At 39.5% G+C, this 25848-nt stretch overlaps 2 protein-coding genes across 15 annotated transcripts in view; one reads left to right on the top strand and one right to left on the bottom strand.

Annotated features, from left to right (window-relative positions):
• The window catches only part of CASK (calcium/calmodulin dependent serine protein kinase), a 998363-nt gene that overhangs the window by 668246 nt on the left and 304269 nt on the right, over nucleotides 1-25848 (bottom strand). For all 14 annotated transcript variants that reach the window (XR_008794862.1, XM_056131339.1, XM_056131340.1 and 11 more), the window contains exon 6: nucleotides 6536-6638. Coding sequence is in view for 13 of the 14 variants with exons in the window: in XM_056131339.1 (XP_055987314.1) it covers nucleotides 6536-6638 (103 nt within the window). In the remaining variant the exon portion in view is untranslated. The remainder of the gene's footprint in view (nucleotides 1-6535; nucleotides 6639-25848) is intronic.
• GPR34 (G protein-coupled receptor 34) lies at nucleotides 14551-23793 on the top strand. Its single transcript, XM_056131355.1, has 4 exons — nucleotides 14551-14657; nucleotides 15298-15390; nucleotides 16114-16194; nucleotides 22117-23793. The coding sequence occupies exon 4, from the start codon at nucleotides 22209-22211 to the stop codon at nucleotides 23304-23306; it is 1098 nt and encodes a 365-aa protein (XP_055987330.1). The 5' UTR covers nucleotides 14551-14657; nucleotides 15298-15390; nucleotides 16114-16194; nucleotides 22117-22208; the 3' UTR covers nucleotides 23307-23793.

The raw sequence follows: 25848 nt of genomic DNA, 5'->3' as shown, positions 1-25848 counted from the left end.
AAATTAGTAAAAAATCGAGACAAGTTGGAGGGAAATATTGTCACATTTTGCTTTAAACATAAAGACGCTGAAGCGATGGATGCTCTGCCTGTAACTTCAGTAACAGCTTCAGTGGGTGGGACTGTTGGAAATTCACCTGCTTCCAATGGACAGGAGCTCACACAAATTAGGAAAGAAGGGCCAGAGATCAGAGTACCCTGCAGGTGACTGATACTGCTTTGGGGGAATTCTTCAAACTCGACTCTGAACTCTTCAAAATGGGTCGAGCAATTTAAAACAGGGGCCACACTTTAGAAACAGAACCAACATGACCTTTACGGCCATTGATGGGGTTTTTCTCATTTTTCTGGATTGCTGGAGAATCAGCATTCATCCTGGAGGGAAAGTGACTGTCTTCTGGTTCAAGAATTTTTCTTAGAGGATAGGGGCAAATGCCACAGTTGAGAGATTGCACTATTTCATCTAGATTGGTACAAAGTGAAAGCCCTGGACTTAACCTTTATTTATTTGACTTTTTGGGTCATACCTAGCGATATTCAGGTATTACTCCTGGCTCTGCACTCAGAATTACTCCTGGCGTTGTTCAGGGGACCATATGGGATGCTGGGGATCAAACCCGGGTCAGTCACATGCAAGGCAAATGCCCTCCCCAGTGGACTATCGCCATGGCCCCTTGGACTTTAATACACACTCAACCCTCCACAAATTCCTGGTTTGTGATCATGTAACTTTCCCTTCCTTGGAGGTCTCCCTTGATTTGTATGACTCTCATTACAAATTCTAAGACTAGGAAGCCAATTACCAAACAAAACTTAAATGTTACTATATATGGTATTTATATACCTTCTAAGCAATAAATAGTAAGCTGTTTAATATTTTGAAAATAACATTATTATCTAGAACTTAAGGAAGGGAGTTCTTAAACAGCTTTAACATTTTAAGACTTGTTTTTTGTTTTTATTTTTTGTTTTTTTGGGGAGGCTATGCCTGGCAGTACTCAGTACTCAGGGGACACTTCCGGCAGTACTCAGAAAAACATGTGGAACTGGGGCTCAAACCAAGAACCTCCTACATGTGAAGCATGCATTCCAGCCCTTTGAGCTGGGAGTTTCTCAGCCCTAGGACATGAATCTTATTACTTTTAAAACCTTTTTACAACCCTTTTTACTTTCTTAAATTTGACTTGCTACCTTGCTATAATTTTTTCCCTTATTTTACACAAGATACCACACATGACTTAACCTTCTCTTGATGACCAAGTTTTGTCATTGTGGATATCAATGTGAGAACTATGCTTACAGAAAAGAAAGTCCCCAGGAACTTCAGAGATAAGCAAGGGTTCATTTCTTCGGTCTTTCTCACATTTTTTTCTTCTCACTCTCTTTACTCTAATTTTGGCTTCTCCCAATTATTTTCATGAAAGTCTTGCATGGATTTGATAATAATTAAGAACCAGGTTTCTTAAAACATTTTTTATTTGAGGTGACACCCAACTGGGCTCAGGGCTTACTCCTATCTCTGTTCTCAGGGATCACGGCTGGTGGGGCGCAGATTGAACAAGGGATAGCTGTGTGCAAGTCAAGTGCCTTTACTATTTCTCTGGCCCCACAACAAGACTCTTTATTCAGTAACAATTTCCAAAGTTACTAAATGGCCTGATAGGGATGTTCAAAGAGCTAAGCTGTGGTAATGATTACAAATCCCTTCATCAAATGCCACGTGGAGGTGGAGGTAAGCCACCCAGACAGAGCAAAGTAGAAAAGAATTTGGGTTATAGAACTTGGGCTGCTGTAGATCATCCAATCAGTCACTGTCCTTTAAGAAGAAAGGACTATTATCTCTGCCTTTAAGGAAAGGCGTTCTAAGGAAATGGACATCCGAATCCAAGAGGGCAGCAGGTGGAAACTATGAAGGCACACTAACCCTTGAAACTACTTTCTAGGTTCCTAGTAATCTTCTGGATAAGAAGTATTCCAAATAGCCATGTTTCAGCTAGAAAAATGTGAAATTATAGGTAAGCGTTTTTCTACTATAAGAGAATTATTTTCTATTTGGAGGACTGAATGTTCAAAAATTCTAACAGGAAAATAGCTTGGTGTTAACTTTCAGCAAGTTAGCTGATAAATATCAATAAAAGTTTTAAAAGTACCTCAAATAACAGGTAAGCTTTTCTTTTGGGGGGGGGTACATCTGGTTGTGTTTAGGGCTTACTCTTGGTTCTGCACTCAGGGGTCACTCCTGGTAGGTTCAAGGAACCATGTAGGGTGCCAGGGACTGAACCTTGGCCAGCAACATGCTGGGCAAGCACCCTACCCACTGCTCTCTCTCTCTCTCTCTCTCTCTCTCTCTCTCTCTCAGGTAAGCTTTTTTAAATAAGAGGAATCATTTATCCCTTATTGCAAATAACAATCTGTATATGAACACTGTATGCAAAGCAGTGTTCAGGAGGCCGAGTAGCCACTAACACTAATATTTAGTCAACTGTCCCCAAGCCTCCAGGGCTACATCCTGAGGTATGTGACTGGGGATGTGGCAGGCATGTGGTACTAGGGACTGAAACTGCGGGCTTGCACAGGCAAGGCATATCCTCTGGTCCTCTCAACATATGACATTTTTAAAGACTGTAATGCTTGAAGTCGTTATTTCAAGACTGTAAGGTATGTTTAGAAATGACAATGTGGGGTTGGAGAGATGGCAGGTAGGACCTTGCAGGCCTTGCATGTGGTTGACCTGGGTTTGATCTTTATCATCTCATATGGTTCTCTAAGCCTGCCAGGAGTGATTCCTGAACGCAAAGACAGGAGTAACCCGAAGCACAGCTGGGTGTGGTTCAAAACAAAAAGAAAAATGGGAAAGAAGGAAAGAAATTATGTTTTTATCATCAGTAATATTTTAGTTCTAGAAGCATGAAAGAAAAAATATTTTGCATAACTAACACAATAAAGATTCAAAAGTAGTTTTACAAATATATAATACCATCATTTAATTTATTTTCTCTTATTAAAAAAAGTAATGGTTGTGTCAGAGTCATAGTGCAATGGAGAGAGTGCTGGCCTTGCATGTGGCTTACCCAGGTTCAATCCCCAACACACTACACGTGGTTCTGTGCAACGCTAGAAGTGATTCCTGAGTGCAGAGCCAGAGTAACCTCTGAACATCTCTAGGTGTGGCCCAAAAAGCAAACAAACAAAAAGTCATGGTGTTAAAACATTTTCTCATTGGACCCATATGCATGAAAAACCATTATTACCAATATTGTAAATCACAGACTCTTAATAAATAAATGAATGAATAAATGTGTGTGCGTGTGCGTGTGTGTGTGTGTGTGCATGTGTGTGTGTGTGTGTGTGTGTGTGTGTGTGTGTGTGTAATACATGGATAGGGAAATAATTTAATGGGAATGCAAGCTTAGCATATGGAAGACTAAGGTTTAATTGCCCCACACTGTACAGGTCCCTGAGCTAGATGCATCCTCCAACCACTGAGCCAGAAGTAGCCCCAAGCATGGCCAGGTGTGGTTGAATGGACAAAGAAAAAAATAAGCAATAATAAAAGCAAATGTTAATGCACTGTAGCACTGATTCCCCCATTGTTCATTGATTTGTTCAAGTGGGCCCAGTAACGTCTTCATTTTGAGACTTGTTGTTACTGTGTTTGGCATACTGAATACGTCACAGGTAGCTTGCCAAGCTCTGCCATGCAGGCGAGATACTCTCGGTAGCTTGCTGGGCTCTCCGAGAGGGGCAGAGGAATCGAATGATGACTACCCCATATTTTAACAGTTTAGGAAAATAGATTAACATGTAGAAAATGTCCTGGAAAACAAAATGAATCTGTTCTTCGCCATTAATCAAGATACACAGAAAAATAGGAAACTGTTATCATTTTGAATATTAATAGCATGAAGATAGAGCCCAAGAGATAGTCATTTATAATGCCATGTTATAAACAATATTACTACAATAGGCACACTGTAAATGCCAAAAAAGGATAATTCATTATTTTTTATTATCCTTGGAGTTTTCAGTCTTTAGACATTAATTGATATGGTCCAGAAAGATAGTGCAGAATGTATGTAAGGCACATACCTTGCATGCAGGTGTGGTGGCCATAACCATGGTTCAAATCCCTTGTGCCTTAGAGGGTTTAATGAGCCCTGTCAGGGGTCATTCCTGGCTCTGGGGTCATTCCTGAGCTCTACAGAGCCAGGAATAACCCCTAATGTCAAGTTGGTATAGCCCAACCCCACCCCAAATGTTGACCTCCAAATGTAAAACATCCAGCAAAAGAAGTTATGCCAAGCTCTCTTGTGCTGATTATACCTGTAATTGTAGTTGGTTCTGGCCCCTTATTTTGGGCATGGTAGAGGTTCTAAACAATAAAAAATTAATATATAAAAATAAATAGTATCTATGAGGAATGGCTGAAGTAACCTTGGCAAGTTAATTTGGATAAGACTTAAGAGGACATGAGTGTTGCTTTCAAACCTCTGAATATCTATTATGTGGAAGGATTAAAATTGTTCAGTGTGGGGGCTGGAGCGATAGCACAGTGGGTAGGGCGTTTGCTCTGCACGCAGCCAACATGGCCGACACAGGTTCAATTCCCAGCATCCCATATGGTCCCCCGAGCACCGCCAGGAGCAATTCCTGAGTGCAAGAGCCAGGAGTAACCCTTGGGCATTGCCAGGTGTGACCCCAAAAGCAAAAAAAATTGTTCAGTGTGGCTTCAAAAGTCAGGTTTGGAACCAATGGGAAGTTATAGGAAGACAGATTTCCGTTGACTGCAAGAATTTATGTTTCAGTACTTGATGAACTTTTCTAAAATGGAATGAATTGTCCTGAAACATAGCAAATTAGTTACTATCTGAGGAATTCAACTAGAGCTAAATCTTTGGTTAGGAGTTTTATGAAAGCATTCTAAAGACTATTAGTTATAATAATGGAGAAGTTTTACTTGGAAATCTGAGGTCCAATGACTATATGAATAAACTGCTTTGCTGTTTGGCCCTTTTTTCCTTCTTCTAATCACTCAGTTTCTCATATTACTGGAAATAAATCAGCTGGAAGAGAATGGAAAACTAGACAAAAGTTTCTACATTAGTCTTAGAGGGAAATGTAACAAAACTATTTAAAGAATGTAGATTATAAATCAAGGCTTATTTTCAGATGGTGGTCTACGTTAGTACTGCTTTGATGTTTTACTAATAGTAAATTAAATAAAAGACAGATTATTATTTGATATTTATCATATGTCAGGTACTAGAATTTAAGATGAGCATTCTGGGAAGGTGATGGGTCTACTACTGATATTTTTCATATTCTTCCTCTTTGTGAAGGATAGAAGTAGTGGGAGATGGAAAAGAGAAGGTGATAGCTGATAGTTTGTAGAATGAAGAGTTAAGTAATTTTTAAACTAACAAACAATTAAAAACATAGCAGCATTCTGAGTTGGAATCTGATGAAAGGAAAAAATAAAAGGCCAAATACTTGAATCTGTAATTAGCTTCTACCTTTGTACCCTGGTGAAGAAAGTTTCTATTTTAAAGTTTCTTCTGGCATGGGAAATTTCTAATTATGACTTGCTTCAGCTAATAATAAAAATAATACTGCATTCACATTTGTTTGCCCATTCTAAATATAGGTTGATGGCTTGCACAGGGCTCTTTGATAAAGGGAAAAACAGTCATTACGCTGAAAATCAGCCACAGATATTAACCTGGAAGTTTAGATTTGACTTTGTTTGGCCACTTCAAATTTAAAAGTCATTTTGTCCCAAATATTATCATCTTTAAATATTGTTTGACTGTCCATATGTAGGATTACCTCTCTGTTATGTGCTAGAAATACTAAAAGCAAAAAGAGGGTCTACTTGAAGGACTTAAAACTCAGTATGACTACAGAGATACTAAATTAAAAACTTTGTGATGACACTTTTGGGGTGGTGGTGGAATGGGGAATAAACAGTGAGTATGTGCTAATACTCAGTTTGAAAGTTTCACACCAGCTTGAAAGTGATCAGATTTTGAAGCAACTTTTTAAAAAGAAGTCTCACGCCCTCTTAGGCACTCTTGGAGTGAAGTGGGCCAGGTCCTGCTCAAACATCTCCAGTATTTACAACACTGACATATCCAATACAGTAGTAGATGGATGGGAGGTAACATAGAAACCAACCAATCTCAACTAACAAAAACATGAACACAGAATGTTAACTTGCAACAACAGGTTAGTAAAACATCAGACAAGGATTTAATGCCCCCATGGTGAGATACAATTCTCACAAATTTTCCTTTATGGAAACATTTTTTGATCATTCTGTTAGCCATTTAGGGGTAACAAGCGTATAAAATTAATTATTGTCAGCCTGCTATAGGGACAATCTTGAGGGGTGGTTTGGAAAATGAAGACAATTGTGGAGGGAAGGTGACAGTTGTGGTGGGATTGGTTTCGAAATATTGAATGCCTGCAATAACAAATTATCATGAGCAACTTTGTAAACCACAGTGTTAAAGAGGGGAAAAATATAAAGATCTTACCTCCAGCTACAAGTCCAGACTCCCCTAATTGAATAGCTACCCCGAAGCCCCCAAGTTTAACAGGTGCTGAATTTTCCTTTGAGGCAAGAAGAACACAATGAGGCTGAAGGAAAAAACACACAAACAAGAGAAAACAAATCAATTTTTTTATGATAAACAATCCAATTCACATAAACAGATTAATATGACTATGTAGTTTCATAACTTCTGGATTGTTTTGGATGCTTGGATCATTTGTTCTGTTCTTGCTGGCTGATTTCTCCAAAGACTTAACCTGTTTTAGCCATTGTCTTTCAGGAGCATGTGGCTAGGAATGACTCAGGAAGCCTAAATGTTCCAGACAGATGTTATTTCATATCAATTTTTCTTTATTTGAGTTACCATATACTTTGTAACTGTATACTCCTTGCAGAGCTCCAGGAAATTTATGAGATGCCTGAGACTGAATCAGGGTCATTTGAATGCGAGGCAAGAATGTTAACTCTTTTATTATCTCCCTGGTCTCTCTATAAGAATCCTGTGCTTCATGCTTAGGATGAAATTCTATAGGATTTTATCTTCTGCTTCTGTAGAGATTGTTGATGTTGGAGTTGATGTCAAGAAAATATTTAATTGCTGGGCTCTTTAGTTTCTGCTTAAAAACTTTTTTCCAACATGGTGAACAATGCATATGACTTGCTCTGAAAGTGTGGGTTAGTGAAATAATAAAAGGCCAATCTCTTTAGGTACAGAAGATCAAAATATTTAAGAACTAACTCTCTTCTATACTTGGCCACTCATAAAGAGACACAATTTTTGTCCAGGTTTATAAGAAAGTAGGTATTAACCCATACCTGGGTTAATACCTGGGCTGGGGAGATAATGCTCTTGCCTTGGAACGCTCCTTAACCCAGCTGGGTTTGATCCTCAGTAACATGTAAGGTCCCCTAAACCTGGCCAGGAGCAATCCCTGAGTGCAGAGGCAGAAGTAAGCCCTGACCACCAAAGGGTGTGCGCCCCTCCCCCATAAAAATTAAATTACATTACTTTAAAAACATGCAATAAAACTCTGAGCTAGTGCATCCAGAGTTTGATGATACATTGATGATACAGAGGGATATTTATTCTACCAAATAAAAGCTCAGGGTACTTCTTTGGAAGTTATTCTTTTTATCCCAGGATGGTTAAAGACCTTTACAATAGAGTCTAGCACAAAGGAAATGAATCCCACAAAACTAACATAGGAATGTGTGTGACTGAGAGAAACGCAGTCACACACTAATCTTTGAATAGAAAGCAAACCACAGGAAGAAAAAGGTCACACTGGTGATATTGGAACACTAAATGCTTGAAACAACTGCACAATGTACAACTTTGTAAATCATGGTTTTTTTAATAAAAATTAATTTTCAAAAGATACAAGGTAGGAAGAAGAGTCCATAGCAAAACAAGTATATATACCTCTCTGAAATCAACTGATAGGAATAGAGAAATGGGTTGATACTAGAAGAAAACATGAAGCCAGTGAAGAATTATTTTTTGTTTTCTTTAAACACACAACCTTTAAATACAGGTGGAGGGAAATGACAGATAAAGAACTCTGCATGTATCTACGTAACCAGCTTTAACAATGGCTACATAACAATAACTAACAATTCTGCCATTGTTGCTTCATCTATCCCCAACCATTTTCCCTAAAGTATTTTCAAGGCAAATCATCTCATTTTATCTGTTAATAATAATTCTAACGGATAATGCAAAAATAATTTAAATAGTATGTCATCTGATTAAATTAACACTAATGATTTAATAACATCTAATGTCAATTTCCATTTGATTTTCCATGACTTACACATTTCTTATTATGGTTGGTTAGTTTAAAATGGTATTCATAAAAAAATTAAAATAAAAAGATATTTATGTTTCATACACTGCAGTTGATGAACTTCATGTCTCTCTTACTCTATAACATATCCCATCTGATACCTTTAAAACAAACATTCATGTCACTGATTTGCCAAGAGAGAGAAGTAATTTCTTCTATAGACTACTCCCCATCTGGATTCGGCCAATGATACAATGATGTGGTTTAATACATTCCTAAATCTCCTGTATGACCTGTAATTGGCAGTTAGATCTAGAAATTTAATTAGATGCAGATTCATCTCAGAAAGAACATAATATCTTATGCCTGCCTGCTTTACTTTTAGTGACAAGACTTAGCAGTGACCACAGGTGTTACTGGCATTGATACATCACAATAAAGGATGCCATAAAATTTTCACTCAATGATTTTAGCAGTAACTGATGCCTAGCTGTATGATTAGGGGTTAGACTGAGGTTTTCTCCTGTACTTTATTACAAAAACAGAAAATGTATGTAGAGTCAAAAGCCGTATACTCACCACAGATTCACAATTATAACCCGCTAGAATTGCTCATCAAATAAGAACTCAATACTTCATCATTCATCAATCCATTGTTGCACTACATTTCAACATACATACGTGTAATGAGTTTATTCTTTAAAATTATGTTTAAGATAATTTTACATGCAGTGAAATGCAAGACTTAAGAGTTCTGACAACTGTATAACCCAAGTCTCCATTTAGCAGTTATCACCATCTTTGGCCTAGATTAGCATCATCAATGAGTAAAAGTTTCATGAGTGACAGGATATGTATATAACTACATAGTAGTTTCCCATACTTATTAACCACAAAAACTGAAAAAGCAGCTTTATAGAGGGAAAATCTGGCACAAAGTACTCTCACAGTTAGTATTGGCTAGTAATGGAACAAATCAATGGCATGTGCTTTCTTTACTGAGAACTCAGCAACCCTGCCCTGGAGTTCCAGCCAAAGGACATAACTGGCTCTAGTCATGGGGAAGCATCAGACAAACACAAACTGAGAAGCATTTTAGAAAGTAACTGGCTCATAGTCTTCAAATTCTATTCCACATCAAAGAAGCCAAAAGAGATTCAGTCATTGAATGTAATAAATAGTTCTGTTTTCGCTTTTTGCATAAATTATATTAGGAGAATAGATGATGAACCTGGAAAAAGCTTCGTAGCACTACACTGTAGGAATGTCCTCCCGTTGTTCATCAATTTACTCCAGCGGGCCCAGTAACGTCTCCATTGTGAGACTTGTTACTGTGTTTGGCATATCGAATATGTCATGGGTAGCTTGCCAGGCTTTGCGCTGCGGGTGAGATACTCTTGGTAGCTTGCCAGGCCCTCCGAGAGGGGCGGAGGAATCGAACTTGGGTCTGCTAGGTCAGCTGCATACAAGGCAAACACCCTACCTGCTGTGCTATCGCTCCAGCCCAACAAGCTTCACAGATTACACAATAGTATAACTTCAACATAATTTCCCTGATTTTCATTCTACCATGGCTACTCAGAGAAGTTTCTTTTGAGGGATGAAGGGAATCTCCCAGCCAGCACTTAGAGGGTCTGGAAGCCACTTCCCATGATACTAGGGCAACTGGGCTAGGGATTTAATAAGAGGGACAGAGAAAATGGTACTGCTCGGGACCTGAGGTGTTAGGGACCTCCAGGCCACATCCGGTAATGTGCTATACCCAGTGACGCTTGAAGCTTGGGAGGTCATGTGGTGCTAGGGATTAAACCTGGTTTGAGTACGTGCTGTGTCTCAACACCTGTCCTATCTCTCCATTCCCAAGAATTCCTTATTTTTTTTTTTGGAGGGGGGAACACCCAGTGATGCTCAGGGTTTATTCCTGCCTCTACACTCAGGAATCACTCCTGGCAGCCTTACGGGATACCGGTGACTGAACCCTGGTTGGCTGCGTGCAAGGCAAATGCCCTACCTGCTGTGCTATCTATTCGGTCTCAGAGAATTCCTTCCATTTTTAGAAGATATATAGATAAATGGATAAGAGCTAGAGCAGTGTTTCCCAAACTGGGCAATACCACACCCACCCCTTGGGAGTATCAGAATGATTGGGTGGAGAGGTGCCTGTAGAAGAAGTCTTGGATATAATTGGGAAGGAAGTATCTTCTTATTTAAAAACTTATTTTGGCTGGTGGGGGTCGCTAATTATTTTTCCGGAAAAAAAAGAGTGATAGCAGCACTCAAAATGAGAGATACGGAAATGCCCTGCCACAGAGGCAGGGTGGGATGGGGGCTGGGAGGTGGGAGGGACACTGGGATCCATGGTGGTGGGAAATGTGCACTGGTGGAGGGATGGGTGTTTGATCATTGTATAACTGAAACCCAAGCACAAAAATGTGTAAGTCTGCAACTGTACCTCATGATGTCTCACTATTAAAAATAAATAAATAAATAAAAGAGTGATAGGCCAAATACACTTGGGAAGTTCTGCACTAGATGAATGAGAGACTGAGAAAGATAAAACAAATGTTGGAAATGTTAACATATGGAGAATCTGAGCAAAACATGTCTGGAATTCTTGGTACTATTCTTGTATTTTTTTAAGTTGAAAATTATTTCTTTTAAAAAAATTTCTATTTTAAAGTCACTTAAAATAATTCTCCTTCTGGTTAAGCTTTCAATTATTTCCACAGTGAGGTCAAACTTGTTTTAATTAGATTTTTACAGAATTTGGTGTTTTATGAAACAGGTACATAGGTTCAAAGTCAAAAGAGTTACACATATACTACTCAGAAAGATCTAGTTTTTGATCTCTCCTCTCGGAGCAACCTCTCCCTCCTCACTCAGTAGCTATGTATTCATTTTTGCTCTGTATTTCTGTTTTTTTCTTCAGTAGTATTACCCTCCCACCCTTTTGCACCCTTTTTTTTTCTTTTAGGGTCACACCCGGCGATGCACAGGGGTTACTCCTGGCTCTGCACTCAGGAATTATCCCTGGCAGTGCTCAGAGGTGATCAGAGGACCATATGGGAAGCTGGAAATAGAACCAGGGTTGGCCAAGGGCAAGGCAAACGCCCCTCCCACCCTTTTTTTAATCACCCAAGCAATTCTCAGGGATTTGGGCAGGGTGGCCCTTGAAGCAATATTTTGATCAAGTGCTGCTTGGAGCTAGCAGACCTGGGGGCTACCAGGGCCACACTAGTGGTGCTTTGGGGACCTGTCAGGCTGGGAATCCAACTGGAGTCTCAACGATTCAAGCTTTTGAGCTAAGTCTCAGGATTCCCTCCCTCCTTCCCCAGACACCCACCTTTCTAAAGGAGACATTTCTGTGCAGATGGGAAGAGAGGGGAAAACACCAAAACTCTATAGAGAGGGGAAAACACCAAGCCCAGAAGAGAGAGGAGAAGCGATGTAATACATATGTTGGGAGGTGGGATAGAATGTAAGGCAGAAGTGGGGAAGATGGTTGGCCTTAGTGATCATAAAGCAGCAAAAAGGAACTCTTGAACAATCTTGCTAAGTGCCTGTAGGAAGATGAGGAAGTTCTCTTCTGAGGACTTCTATTTTCCAGTTACTTTGAAATTAAAAAAGCAATTTGTTGGGAGTAGGGAAGGTGCAGGGATTACACAGAATGAGAAGAATGATGGTATAAAGGAGTATTTTTCTTAAAAAATATTTATTATTTTAATAAGGTCCTTGTATATAAGCAGTATATGAGTATATAATTATCTGGCTTTTCTCCAGTTCTACAGAAATACATGGTTCTTTTTCACCCTTCATAAATCCTATTATCAAAAAGTATTTTTTTAAAGCTAGGAGAAAAAGGGCAATGGCAGGGGCTCTCCACCTTTAGCATCAGACTCACAAGTTTTTCTGGCCTTCATCCCCACTGGTTTCATCAGGTCTAGTATTTGTATTCATCTAGTATTCATCAGGAAGGTGTTTATCTTGCATGCAGCTGACCCAGGTTCGATTCTTGATACCCCATATGGTCTTCTAAGCCTGCCAGAAGTGATCCCTGGGCACAGACCCAGCAGCCAGCCTTGAGCATCAAAGTGTGACCCCTCACCAAGAAAAAAAAAACTTGCACTAATAAAAAGTTCTTGGAAGATGAACTGCTGGCAGCTCAGGGGCACAATGGAGTTGGTAAATATGAAGTGAGGCCAATCACATGACTCTGTGTATGTGCTCAGTAGTACTCCGTTTAGCTAGCAGGACCTGAGTCTTAAGTAAGGGGGAGCTGAATTTAACCACGGCTGGGTAGAAAGTGTGTTTGGTAATATTGGTAATAGATGGCACCAAATAAACAGATCCATTTATTTCTTCTTCATCTTAATTATTATTCTTCAGTCTTTATATAAATTAAAAAAAACTTAATCTACCAACAGAAGAGAAGAGAAAGAGAGAACATGAGAGAAGGATATATAGGAATGAGCTAAAAAGAGAAAGTAGAAAGTTTGGAAAAACACAGGAAAAAATTCCTATAAGGGAAGAAATAGACCAATATATATTCAAACCTGGTCAGAGTAGAGCCACCAGGGAACTGGAGATGAAAACAGAATTTGTATTTTGAAAAGGGATGGCTTAGATGTGGAAAAACAGCACAACACACCTATAATATACCTAATTGAGCATAAAGGTACCTTGTGATATCAAATGTGGTTTGAGCAACCAAATTTATCATGGTAATATTCACAAAGGTGGAATAAACCCAAATATTCATTAATAGGAGAACAGATAAAGAAAGAAACATGTAGGACATGTGTATAGTGGTATACCATACAGTATACCAAAGAAGGCAGTCTTGTTGTCTGCCACACCATGGATCAACCTGAAGGACACAATGCTAAATGTAATAAGCCAGTTATAAAAGGACAAATACAATTTCAATTACACGAATGATCTAGAGTAGTCAAAATCATAGAAAGTTTAAAGATGGTTGCCAAGGGAAGAGAAGGAACGAGGAGGAATTAAAGTTTAGTGGTTATATTTTCAGTTTTACAAGATAATGTTCTAGAGCACTGCTGCACAACAATATAAAAAGACTTCACACTACTGAAATCTATGTTTAAAAATTATTAAGATGGTAAATTTAATGTTAGTGTTTTTTTTTATCACCGGCCCCCACACACAATTCTTGCCTGAATAATCACACTAGACCAATAAATACAGTGATCATCCTTCTTTTCTGAGTCTCCAGAGGAAGTGAGACCTACAAAATATTTTTATTCTAGCAATTTAAAAATACTGTTGTGTGTGTCATCTTAATACCATACTAAAAACTCTGGAGATTATGATATTCAGAATAAGGCATGTACACAGAAATAATGAGACAGTTAGCTAAAGTCCAATGAGTTAAATATTATTTAAATAATATTTATACAAAGCAAACAAAGCTTCAGGGTAACAATTACAGGGAGGATACAAAATGAACTCTTCATTCTCAGTGAAAACACAAAGAGGGAAATAATATTAAACTGCAGGGCCAGCAGTTATATCAATAGACAGATAATGGTTAAATATTGGACTGGGGCCATCACAAAAGATACAAAACTCCTTTATGACTTTCTTTAAAATATGGGAGACATTTTCATTTACTTGGGAGAACTGTTCAGTGGTTAAGAAAAAAGGATACTGTCACATATCGCTTCTAGTCCTCAAATTAGAAATTGTTTTCAAAAAGAAATTCAAGGTCTTACGTGAATACACAAAAATATGCTAAAATAATGTATGGATCAATGAAAACTTGAAGAGATTCAAGAACAAAACAATTCATTACCCATGTTAGCATGATTCAACACGGGAATACTGTTTTACATGAATGACTTAATTTATCAAATGAATTCAGAAACAGAAATTCTGTACTTCACTATTCTGCATCATTTCTGAGAAAAAAAGAAAATGTGTAGTTATGTCTAGAACAGATAAAACATTTTAATTTTCTGGGGTGCAGGGAAAAACATTTCATATTTGTCAAGATAAAAGTTATTCCTTAAAAAATACCACTAATTCCCTAAAGTTAAGTGTTGATAGAGCTTAAAGGTAAAGTCGTTGCATCGTAGTGAGGGCTTAAGACTTTCACAAGAAGCCTGGAGGCCGTAATCTAAAGAGAAACAAAAAAAAAAAGGAGAAAGGCCTATAACCACATGCCATATACAAAAAGAAGAGAACCCAAAGCAATTGCACCACTACCGGATAGAGGAGCCCAGCTGAGACACAGCACAAGGAAGTTTCTGTTGTGTAGGGAAGCTTGGGTTTTGCTACTTCAAGAGAGTCTGCACTGTGAGTATTCCTTGATTTGAACTGCATAAATGGTTATTTCTTTTGGTTAAAATGTGATTGTCTGAATATTAAAAATGAAAGGTCTTGTAAACCTTTGCCTTTAGAACTCTGAGTAAATTGAATTCACTTCTGCTTGATTTAAAGGAGACTATGTTATCTTAGTTACTTAACTATTTTAAGGCACTAGAAGTATAGAAGCTCATATTTTCACATTGTTTTTACTATGTTTTGTACATTACCAAAAAGAAATGAAGATTTACTTGAATTCATGAGTCATCTTTATATGCAACCAATGTTATTTCTAGTATACAAATGATTTGTTATTAACTTTATTAAGTTAAACTACTTCCTTATTTTCAATCTATTATATTGTTGCTCATATATTGAATATTCATTTTCTGTACTATATTGTTCCTATTTTTATGACAATTAGAAGATCAGGTGCATTTTGATATTCAAGGTTTAGAAATAAATGAGTATGAGAAAAAATCGAAAGCAAAATACATTTAGTTACTTCAACTAACTCAAATGGACATGAATGGATTTCTAGATACAGTTAACTGTATATAATGAAACCTAAAATACCACTAATAGTATTATTTCCAAAGTAACATGCTTTTAATTTTCATTCTGCTTGCAGCAATTAGTGTAATTTTTGAGTCATGGCCTGAATGATTCAGACATTATCAAGTTAAGCTACAAATGGCGAAAGACTGTGACGACTGTCAAATAGGTATGTATGTTAACTTAGCAAAGTAATATCTAGACCACATTTAATTTTTTTTCACTCATTACAGCCACAGGGGAATTTATCCAACCCTGTTCTCCAGTCCAGAAGCTCCTACAATGAACCACTAGGAAAACACTGGCAGGTGTGGGCAGGCTCTTGGGTAAAATGCAGCATATTAAGACAGGGTTGTGTGCTTTACGATTTGCCAAGTAAAAATGTTTAAAAACAGCCTACCATTTATTATCAGTAAAACATTGTGATCACTTTGATATAGCACAAAATTTACAAGCAATATCTACTGCAGAATAACTCTACTGCTTGAATGCAGGAGTCTGTTTCTTGCCTTAGAAAGTCAAATAAGTAGTTTTCAGTAAAAAACCCATGTAATTCATGGTGCCTTAATAAAATAAAATTTTGGGAAAAATGAAATGAACTGTAAATATATATTTTAAAAGACTCCATCAATTAATGGCCTTAGGTACAGTAAATGAGGGACACATAGTAAAGGAGGCAAAAATCAGACATTAAGTTTAGAATAGAACCTAGTCTGATTTTAGGACTGGACACCAGTCATTTCAGACCTGGTTTTAAGCGATGATGTGACTCTTACTGCTGCAACAAATAAACGGCTTGGCTTGGCATCACTCTCTAAGCCTGAAAATGAAGAAAACCCAGATGGATCATTGATGATTTTGTTCAACTATTATTTACTAATTTTACTTGCAGATTAGAGTGGAGGCCAATGGTTCAGAATATGAGCTCTGTGCGAACAGTTTTCTAGAAACATCTTGATTATCAAGCCTAGAGGTAAATCTGAAAATATATACTCTGAGGACATGCTGAACATAGGTGTCTGGTTTGTGATTCTCTAAATGCTTTGCTTGCTGGAACATACATAGCAAATAAAGAGATCAATACTTTCTCCTAAGAATAAAATCTAGGGACTGGAGCAATAGCACAGCAGGTAGGGCATTTGCCTTGCATGTGGCTGACCCAGGTTCGATTCCCAGCATCCCATATGGTTCCCCGAGCACCGCCAGGAGTGATTCCTGAGTGCAAAGCCAGAAGTAACCCCTGAGCATCACCGCGTGTGACCCAAAAAGCCAAAAAAAAAAAAAGAGAAGTAAATCTAGAGAATATAATTTTTTCTCCACCCCCCCCTTTTTTGGGAGGGTATGTGGCAATCAGGGAGTACCTGGTAGTGCTCTCTGGCTCAGTGCTCACGGGGCCATGTGATGCTGAGACCCTTCTGTTTTCTTTATATACCTATCACAAAATTTCTTTCTTTGTGGCCTTGTATCATGTTCGTACCACCAGGGTATGCTCCCTATTTTCCTCACCTGGCTTCCATTTGCACCATTTGCACTGTGACCAAGTGTGCTGCTAGGATGAAACACTATTCCAGGGGAAGCCCTCTGAGTTTAGGACAGAAACAGACTAGAAGCAAAGATCTTCACAGTAGACACTGTATCTATCAAAGCAGCCCAAGAAGGGGGTAGTTTCTGGCTGTGACTATTTCATACTACTGAGAGTTGGGATTGCTTCTCAGTTAATGCAGCTAAAGTCTTTCCTGTACTTGAACACTTGACTTTACTATCCACAGACAGAACTTGAATTCTTTTCACTAACTTCCCTTTCATTCAACCATTATTTAGTATGCCATCTCTATACTAGGTACACAGAGGCAAACACAACAGACTTGGCTCTAATGAAGCTGAAATTACAGACTGGTCAGATGGGAAGAAAAATACAAAGAAAGGTTATTTTGTTTTTGGAGCCACACCCAGCAGTGCTCAAGGTTTCCTCCTGGCTCTGTGCTCAGGGATCCTCCTGGCCTGGTGGGTTTTCAGGGACTGTGTGAGGCGCTGGGGATAGAATCCGGATCAGTCCTGTGCAAGGCAAGTGCCTTGCCCACTGTACTATCTCTCCTGCCCTTTACAAAGGAGTTTTTAAAAATAATTTCAGGGGCTGGAATAGCACAGCGGGTAGGGCGTTTGCCTTGCACGCAGCCGACCTAGGTTTGATTCCCAGCAACCCATATGGTCCCCCAAGCACTGCCATGAGTAATTCCTGAGTGCATGAACCAGGAGTAACTCCAGTGCATCGCTGGGTGTGACCCAAAAAACAATAAAATAAGATAAGATAAAATAAAAGAATTTCAGCTATCTGGCCTTTCCAAATCACTTGTTTGAACCTTAGCTCCCTTGAGTCAGTGGCTTTGCGCTGTTTCTAATGAACAGCCCCCCACTCCCGGCCGCGAGGGAGCTTGCTAGGTAAGCACCAGGCAGGGGAACCCATTTCCTCTTCCCCACCACCCAGCGGGTGGCATTACTGACTTTGTTTTGGGCAGCCTGCCATTTTTCCTCGATTGCTCTTTCCTTTTAGAATTTCTGATCAGCAGAATCACACCTCTAAGTTTCTACAAACTTTGTGAAATTTGTCTTCCTGCAATTGAGACACAGCAGACTAGACTTGGTCTGTCTCCCTCCCTTCCTCCCTCCACTGCCCCACTCTGCAGACAGGCTCCTCTAACCAGGGATTACATAACTTCCTCTTCATCTGCCAGTTCCTCTTCCCTGGAATCAATGTCCTCCCCTTGACAAAAATCTCAATCCAAAATTTTACATCATACCAAAAAGCTTTTTTCTTTTTATTTGGGGGGCCACACCCAGTGGTATTCAGGAGTTACTTCTTGTTCTCAGCTCAGCTTTCATTTCTGGCAGTGCTCAGTTGACTAAATGGGGTGCCAGGGGTTGAGCCTGGTCAGACATGTGTAAGGCAAGTGCCACTGTACTATCTTTCCAGCCCCCTACTGAAATGCTTTCTTTTAATCAAGCTTTAAGAAAGACTGAAACCTTTCAGATATTTTGCTACATATAAAGTCAAGGCAGGAAATAAATTCTAGTCATTCAAATCCATGTGACTTTATAGCACTCAGAGCTTTCCCATTTAGAGTTTGATTTACAAACAAAATGTCCACCAAGCCCAGGGACTGTCTTATTCATTTTCCAAGCAATATCTAAGTGTGATATATTTATTAGAATAACATTAATCAAAAGGTGTTTTAAGGTAACTTTAAAATTTTGGTGGGGGGGGTGGTGATTCCCGGAAGTGCTTAAGGCTATTTCAGGCTCTGTGAAGGGACTACTCCTAGCAAGTGAGGCAAGCACTTGCATGACCTCCTATACTATCCCTCTGGCCCTAGACTTTCATTGTTTGCAAATATAAACAAATCTTGTGACATTATTATCACAATCAAGCTCATTAACATGTCTACTGCTCCAGGAGTTACCCTTTGGGGCATAAGTGGAGATAACCCTTAAGATCACAGGAACACTTAAAAAATCTGCAGGAAATGTCAAGTATACAAAGCATTATTATTCACTGCACTCCCTACTGTTTTGATTGGGTTTCTAGATCTCATTTATCCCAAAACACAAAATTTGAATAGCACAGTGGTAGCGTTTATCTTGCAGGCCAACTCAGCTGATCTGGGTTCGATTCCTCTGCCCCTCTCGTAGAGCCAAGCGAGCTACTACTGAGAGTATCCCGCCCACATAGCAGAACCTGGCAAACTACCCATGACGTATTCAATATGCCAAACACAATAACAACAAGTCTCACAATGGAGACGTTACTGGGCCTGCTTGAGCAAATCGATGAATGAGGACAGGAGGACAGTGACAGTGACAGTGACTTTCCAAATATGGGAGGTAAAGCCTTCTAGAAGGGCTTCGAGAGCCTGCTAGTCACCCAGTGAGCAGTGCTGCTCCAGCCTGGTGCTGGTGGTCATCTGGGACACCACTGTAGTGCTGGGGAATGGGCGCCACCAAAACTACACTGGAGGTACAGAGGATCAGGTATGAAGAAGGTACAGAGGATCTGGGGCATGAGGTTTGGACCATCTAGTTTGGGGCCTTCTTCACTTCACATCTTTAGCCTCCTCAGTCACTAAATCTGCTTTAAGTATATTTTAAGGTCTAATATTGGTAAATGCTAACATGAAAAAATGTTCTATGTAGTTAGAGAACTGTCTTCTCTCAGCAAACTCATTCCAAGCAAAACACAATTTCAAAACAAAGACCTGACTTTAACGTCCCACAGATTGTGGTTACTAAACATTTCCAAAATTGACATTTTCAGAATTGCTTGTTTGCTTGCCTGCCTTCTTTCTTTCTTTCTTTCTTTCTTTCTTTCTTTCTTTCTTTCTTTCTTTCTTTCTTTCTTTCTTCTTTTTTTTGGGACATACCTGGTGATGCTCAGGGATTACTCCTGGCTCCCACTCAGTAATTACTCCTGGTGGTGCTCAGGGAACCACATGGGAAGCCGGAGATAGAACACGGGTTGGCCACATGCAAGGCAAAAGCCCTACCTTCTGGACTACTGCTCTGGCCCCAGAATTGCTGTTTTATTATCTTGTTTAACTCTGGACTTCAAGAATCACTTTGAAATCTTTCTTAAGTGACATTCTGAAGTGACTTACTGATGTCAGTTCTTTGCATTAAAATACCTATCCCTTGAATTGTAGTTGATTCTCAATTTATGATTTTCTCCCTGAAGGTGTTTTTCCTTAAAGCTTTGACTGAGCACTTGTTATGTACCAGAGCCCCCCATAGATCAGTTTCCACTTCTACAAACAGGAAAACTGAAGCTAAGAAAACATGAAGTTGGGGGGGGGGCAGGATGGAATTCAGCAGGTAGAGTACAGACTCGGCATGTATGAGACCCTGGGTTCAATCCCCATCACCAAAAAAAAGTGAAGTGGTTGAGTTAGGTATAATTTTGAGCCGCTTGCTCTCAACATCTTTATGTTACACTTGCTAAGAGGTTGCTATAGAGAAATAAGAGGGATGGAATGAGACTTCCTGGAACTCTCTTCTGTCTTCTAGTTTTTCGTGTTGGGCTCTCTGGGTACCCCAGGAAAGGGCCCCCAAAGGGCACTGCTATGGTCCCCTACATTCTGTGTGTTCATCAACACACTGAACTCACACACTCTTACTGATAAGGTTATAGCAACAGTCTCCAATTACCTAACCCAGGTCAGAATTAAATTGGAGTGAGGCACTTTCAGAAAACCTTGGATTGCACAAGCTGTTCCCCATCCTTGAGACTGCTCTGTTTTCCAGGCCAGCAGTGGGTAATAGGCAGCTGGCGACATCTGGATGGGTTTTGTTTGGCTCCTCTTCAGTGTTCAAGAGTTTTCCCAATGAGACAGTGGCTGTGTTCTCTTTGGTTTGTAATGTGAACTGACTGCAACTCCAGGCAAACGATGTTAATATCCGTAACTTGGGTTCTGGTGGAGAAGGAAGGAACGTAGGCTCCTTCCCCCTATTACATGGAATGAGAAACTGTCCACAATTTTCTCATTCATCTGTCATACGAACAACCTTAATGAATCTGAATGAATGTCACATGTGAGGGAAAGTCAAATCAGATGAGGCCAGCAGTGGGGCAGCTCAATACCAGCCTTGGGAGAAACTGAGGTTCATCTCTGAAAAATAAGAGCTGCATTTCTCTTCATCTCTATTTACAGAACAACATCTCTAAGAACAGATGATTCTATAGTTCAGCAATTCATTTTAATATGATAAATAAAACAAACCTTGATCATAATACCATAGTCAAGGGAAAGAGACTTAAAGCGACTTTCTGTAAGATTTTACTATACAGGCCTAAAGAGATAATGATGTCGGTGGGCCCCACTGTTGACTTATGTCAAGTGGAGAGGAGAAAGATGGGCACTTTGTCCCAAACTGCCTCTGCCACCGAGGACCCAGGGTTGCTGGGTTCTTGTCTCGCCTCGCAGAAAAGAAGTTTAGGAGCAGACGAGCAGTGAAGTAAAACAGATTTTATTTGGAGCCTCTGAAGGGAAGGAGGAAGAGAAAGTGGAGAGAGTGGAGAGTAAGGTGCTCGAGAGAACCCAGGCTTTTCCAAGGGCGGAAAGAGCCCACATCCCAGCATTAGACATGAAAGCATGAAAGTACACATCTCATGAGAAGAGATGCAGGTGATACATGCGCTCAGGCATCACATGTGCTCGGCAACCTGAGGGCAAACAGCACATGGGCTTAGGCAGCATATTTGAGCCCTTCCTTTGTTCAAGCTGGCCTTTATATGGTTGATTCAACCTGCTCCCAAGGAGTGGCTTCTAACTTGGTCAAAGTCCATTGCTAAGGAGGTTACCAGGGGGGTTGGGAGTGGTGATGGTCTTCTTTGAAATTCCTTTTCTGGCCTTTTGTTTCTGCAGGAGCTTCTCTGGGTCTGTTGCTGTAGATAGTTGAGGGTCTTAGTTCTGGTTTTCTGCCAGGTTGGCCTTTGCAACTTCAAAGCTTTTACTTCCCAGAAAATTTACTGCCATTGCCTGGGGAGGTGGCCTTCCCTATCAGTCTGCCTGCAATAGCACAATGGGTAAGGTGCTTTCCTTGTTTGTGGCCAACTGGGGTTTGATCCCCAGCACTCCATATGGTGCCCTGAGCTTTCCTGAGTGACTCCTGAGTGCAGAGCCAGGAGTAACCCATGAGTACTGCTGGGTGTGGCCACCAAATATTTTTTTGACTATACTTGTTGTTCATTATGTGATACCATAACTTAGTGTAGCTATCCAAAAGGTCCACAAAAGGATAAAGGTTTCTCACAGTGTCTTGAAATAAACCCATTGTAATTGATAATTTCAGTTCAAGTAACTGTTATTCAAAAGCAAGTGATGTCATGTGTGGTCTTCTGTTATAGGAAAACTCTGAAGGCATACAATGACCATGTCATCCAGCACCTTCACTTTTTGATCCATACCAAAGACAAAGAGAAGCCATACTGAAACAACCATGGCTACTTCAGACAGCAGCTGGCCTGGGGTCCAGGCTATAACAAACCACAGCATTCCACTGCCACAGAATCTCTCTGGGTCTTCAAGTTCCAATAACTGTACCATGGATGAAAAATTACTTTCCCGTGTGTTAACAGTATTCTATTCTGTTATATTCATCGTGGGACTGGTTGGGAACATAATTGCCCTGTATGTATTTTTGGGTATCCACCGCAAAAGAAATTCTATTCAGATTTACCTTCTTAATGTAGTCATTGCAGACCTCTTACTTATCTTCTGTCTCCCTTTCCGGATAATGTATCACATAAACCAAAACAGGTGGACACTAGGCGTGCTTCTTTGTAAGGTTGTGGGAACACTATTTTATATGAACATGTACATTAGCATTATTTTGCTTGGATTCATCAGTTTGGATCGCTACATAAAAATTAACCGGTCTATACAACAACGGAAGGCAATAACAACTAGACAAAGTATTTATGTTTGTGGTACAGTATGGACATTAGCTCTTGTTGGATTTTTAGCTATGATTACTTCAACGCTTAACAAAGGAGATAATTCCACAATGTGTTTCCACTATAGAAGTAAAGAGGATGCAAAAGGAGAAGCCATTTTTAACTATGTTCTCGTAGTCATGTTCTGGCTAATTTTCCTACTAATAATCCTTTCATATATTAAAATTGGTAAGAATCTGTTGAAGATTTCTAAAAGGAGGTCAAAATTTCCAAATTCTGGTAAATATGCCACTACAGCTCGCAATTCCTTTATCGTTTTGATCATTTTTACTATCTGTTTTGTTCCCTATCACATCTTTCGATTTGTTTATATTTCTTCACAGATGAAAAGCCCTCCTTGCTATTGGAAGGAAATTGTTCACAATACCAATGAGATCATGCTGGTATTCTCATCTTTCAATAGTTGCTTAGATCCAGTCATGTACTTCCTAATGTCCAGTAACATCCGCAAACTAATGTGCCAACTTCTTTCTAGACGATTTCAAGGGGAAGCAAGCAGGAGTGAAAGCACTTCAGAATTTAAACCTGTATACTCCTTGCATGAGACATCTGTCTCAGCTAAAATTCAGCCTACTTCGTAAAGCACTTTCAGTAAGCATGTGATGATCAAAAGCACAGCCTCTGAATTCCTAGAACTAAAAACTAGAAAAGTGCTGCCTTTGACAAGGCTGAGATCTTCTCCAAGCTCTTCTTTGTGGTACTTCATTTGCTTACTTATAAACTATTCCAAGAGAAAGAAACCCTTAAACTCACCCCTAGATCTTAAGTCTGCATGTAAAAATATGTTCAAAATAGATTGGTTAAGCTAATACTCTTAACATAGATTATTACAAAGTTAAGTGAAATGTATGGTTTTAACACAGGAATTGTTAAAAATATTTCTCAATTCACTAAGGTAGTTATTAAGAATCAAGGACTTAGAATTAATTAATTGATTTAAGTGTGTTTAAAACTAAATAATTTGAGAACCAACTGAGAATGTTAAAAAATATATATGCTCGTGTCATCTTAACAGCTTGTACATTTGTCACTGTATTCATTTATGACTAAAGCTTATAGCAGATAAAATAATAATAAAATTCTAATAAAATATAATGACCTGCTCTCTATCTATGCTAGGATAAAAATGGCAAGTACTTGAATATTAGACAGGAAATTTAAACAACAAATGAGTGGAGAATGCATCAGCAGGACTTAAAATGGCACCTTACTTGAAATAATTTATAAACAATCCAGCCATTTTGGACTACATTTTCAGAGAGTACAATTGACAATATGCACATTCTATGATATAGAAAGGATACAACAAGTCTCACAATGGAGACATTACTGGTGCCCACTCGAGCAAATCAATGAACAATGGGAGGACAGTGCTACAGTGCTACCACTATATATGCTCCTTTCAGTTTTGCTCAAAGAGAAGTATAAGAAAACATAATGATGCTCAGTGAACTACTACTTCTAAGTGATAGAAAACCTAAGTAAGCATGCCACAACAAAGATGAATAGAGCAACACTGTAGCTTATTTACAAAATGCAATGCTACACCTTGCCTCAATAAGATGAATCACACCTGAATGCATCAATATGGAAGATTCTCAATGAGAACTTTGAATGAAAAACCAAAAAAATTGCAAAAGGATATGTATTATATAAAATAACACTTATATAAAATATAAAACCACAAAGAATGCTCTTATGGGCCTCTCTATGCGATAAGTATACAAAGCATTCAAGGCAATACAAAGCTCATGTACACCAATGTAAAGTGAATGGCTTATATGGTGATATTTTACATAAGCACAACAAAAGTTACTGTTTGTTAACCCCATATGCTACTACATTGGTGTTTGCTATGTTGTTTTTGGTATATATATATTATTGGTGGGGTGGGAGGAGTACAGCCACACCAGCAGTGCTTAGGAGTGACCCTTGGCAGTGCTTGGGGGACTATGTGTGGTATCAGGGAATGAATCAAGGTCGGCTCTGTGTAGGACAAGTGCATTCCCCTGCATACTATTTCTCTAGCCCATTTGATATATTTTTGAGTGCTTGAAATACTTCACAACAAGAAATAAAACCAGCAGGTTAGAGTTATAAATAGCAAATTGTGGGCTCCACAGTGATGGTAAAGTGGTGGGTGAAGGTGCTTGCCTTGCATGCAGCCACCGAGGCACCACATCTGGTCCCCTAAACATTTCTGGGAATGATCTCTGACCAGCCCTTGCTGGGGTCACACGTTCTTGCTGGGAGGGGGAGGACTAGTCACTCTCTTTTAGTTGTGATGCTAATCATATAGCATTTGCTGGTAAGTGCTATGGTGTCCTCACATGTGCTTGCCAGGGGCTGTACCTCCTGGCCATGGTTGTCACACAGCTTCTGGTTGTGGTTCTCAAACACACCTGGCTATGTGTGGTTGGGTATTAAAGACAGTAGAGCAGCCGAGCTGACACCAGAACTGCCAGGATTACACTCCGTGCATGGGGTGATACCAGGGATTGAACTCGTGGCCTCAGGCTTTCATTGCATGTGCTCTAAACCATAGCTTCTTAAATAGAAGCTCATGGGGCTGTGTAACTGAGTTGGGAGTGGTGAAAAGTGGTGAAAAGTAAAAGGTTTATGAACATTTAATAACCAAAAATTGGTTTGCAATGAATCAGATGTTTCCGGCAGTGCTTGCCTATGTTTAAGAAGCCGTGTTTTAAGCTACTGAGCTATTCCAGGACCCCTGCTCTGATAATTTAGCCTTTCTGGTTTAAGATATAAAAATGCTGATTTCCGTGCCCCCCACAAGTTCTTAACGTTAAAAAATAGGGGCAGAAGAAATGTTACAGCAGGTAGGGGGGTTGCCTTGCACACAGCTGGCCCCATATGGTCCCCCAAGCTTTCCAGGAGTGATGCCTGAGGACAGAGCCAGGAGTAAGACCTGAACACACCCAGGTGTGGTCTCTAAATAAAGAAAAATTATTTGGGGCTGGAGAGAGTATACAGTGGTACTTTTCTTGCAAGCAGCCTACATGGATTCAAACCATAGTACCACCAGGTACGGACTAAAATCCAAAAAATTAAAATAATAAAATGCAACCCAAGAGGCTGGAGCGACAGCACAGCAGGTAGGGCATT

Source organism: Sorex fumeus, unplaced genomic scaffold (assembly GCF_029834395.1).
Source record: "Sorex fumeus unplaced genomic scaffold, SorFum_2.1 ptg000086l, whole genome shotgun sequence".
Taxonomy (NCBI): domain Eukaryota; kingdom Metazoa; phylum Chordata; class Mammalia; order Eulipotyphla; family Soricidae; genus Sorex; species Sorex fumeus.
Note: the sequence above shows the minus strand (reverse complement) of the source record. Positions and strands in the feature narration are given on the sequence as shown.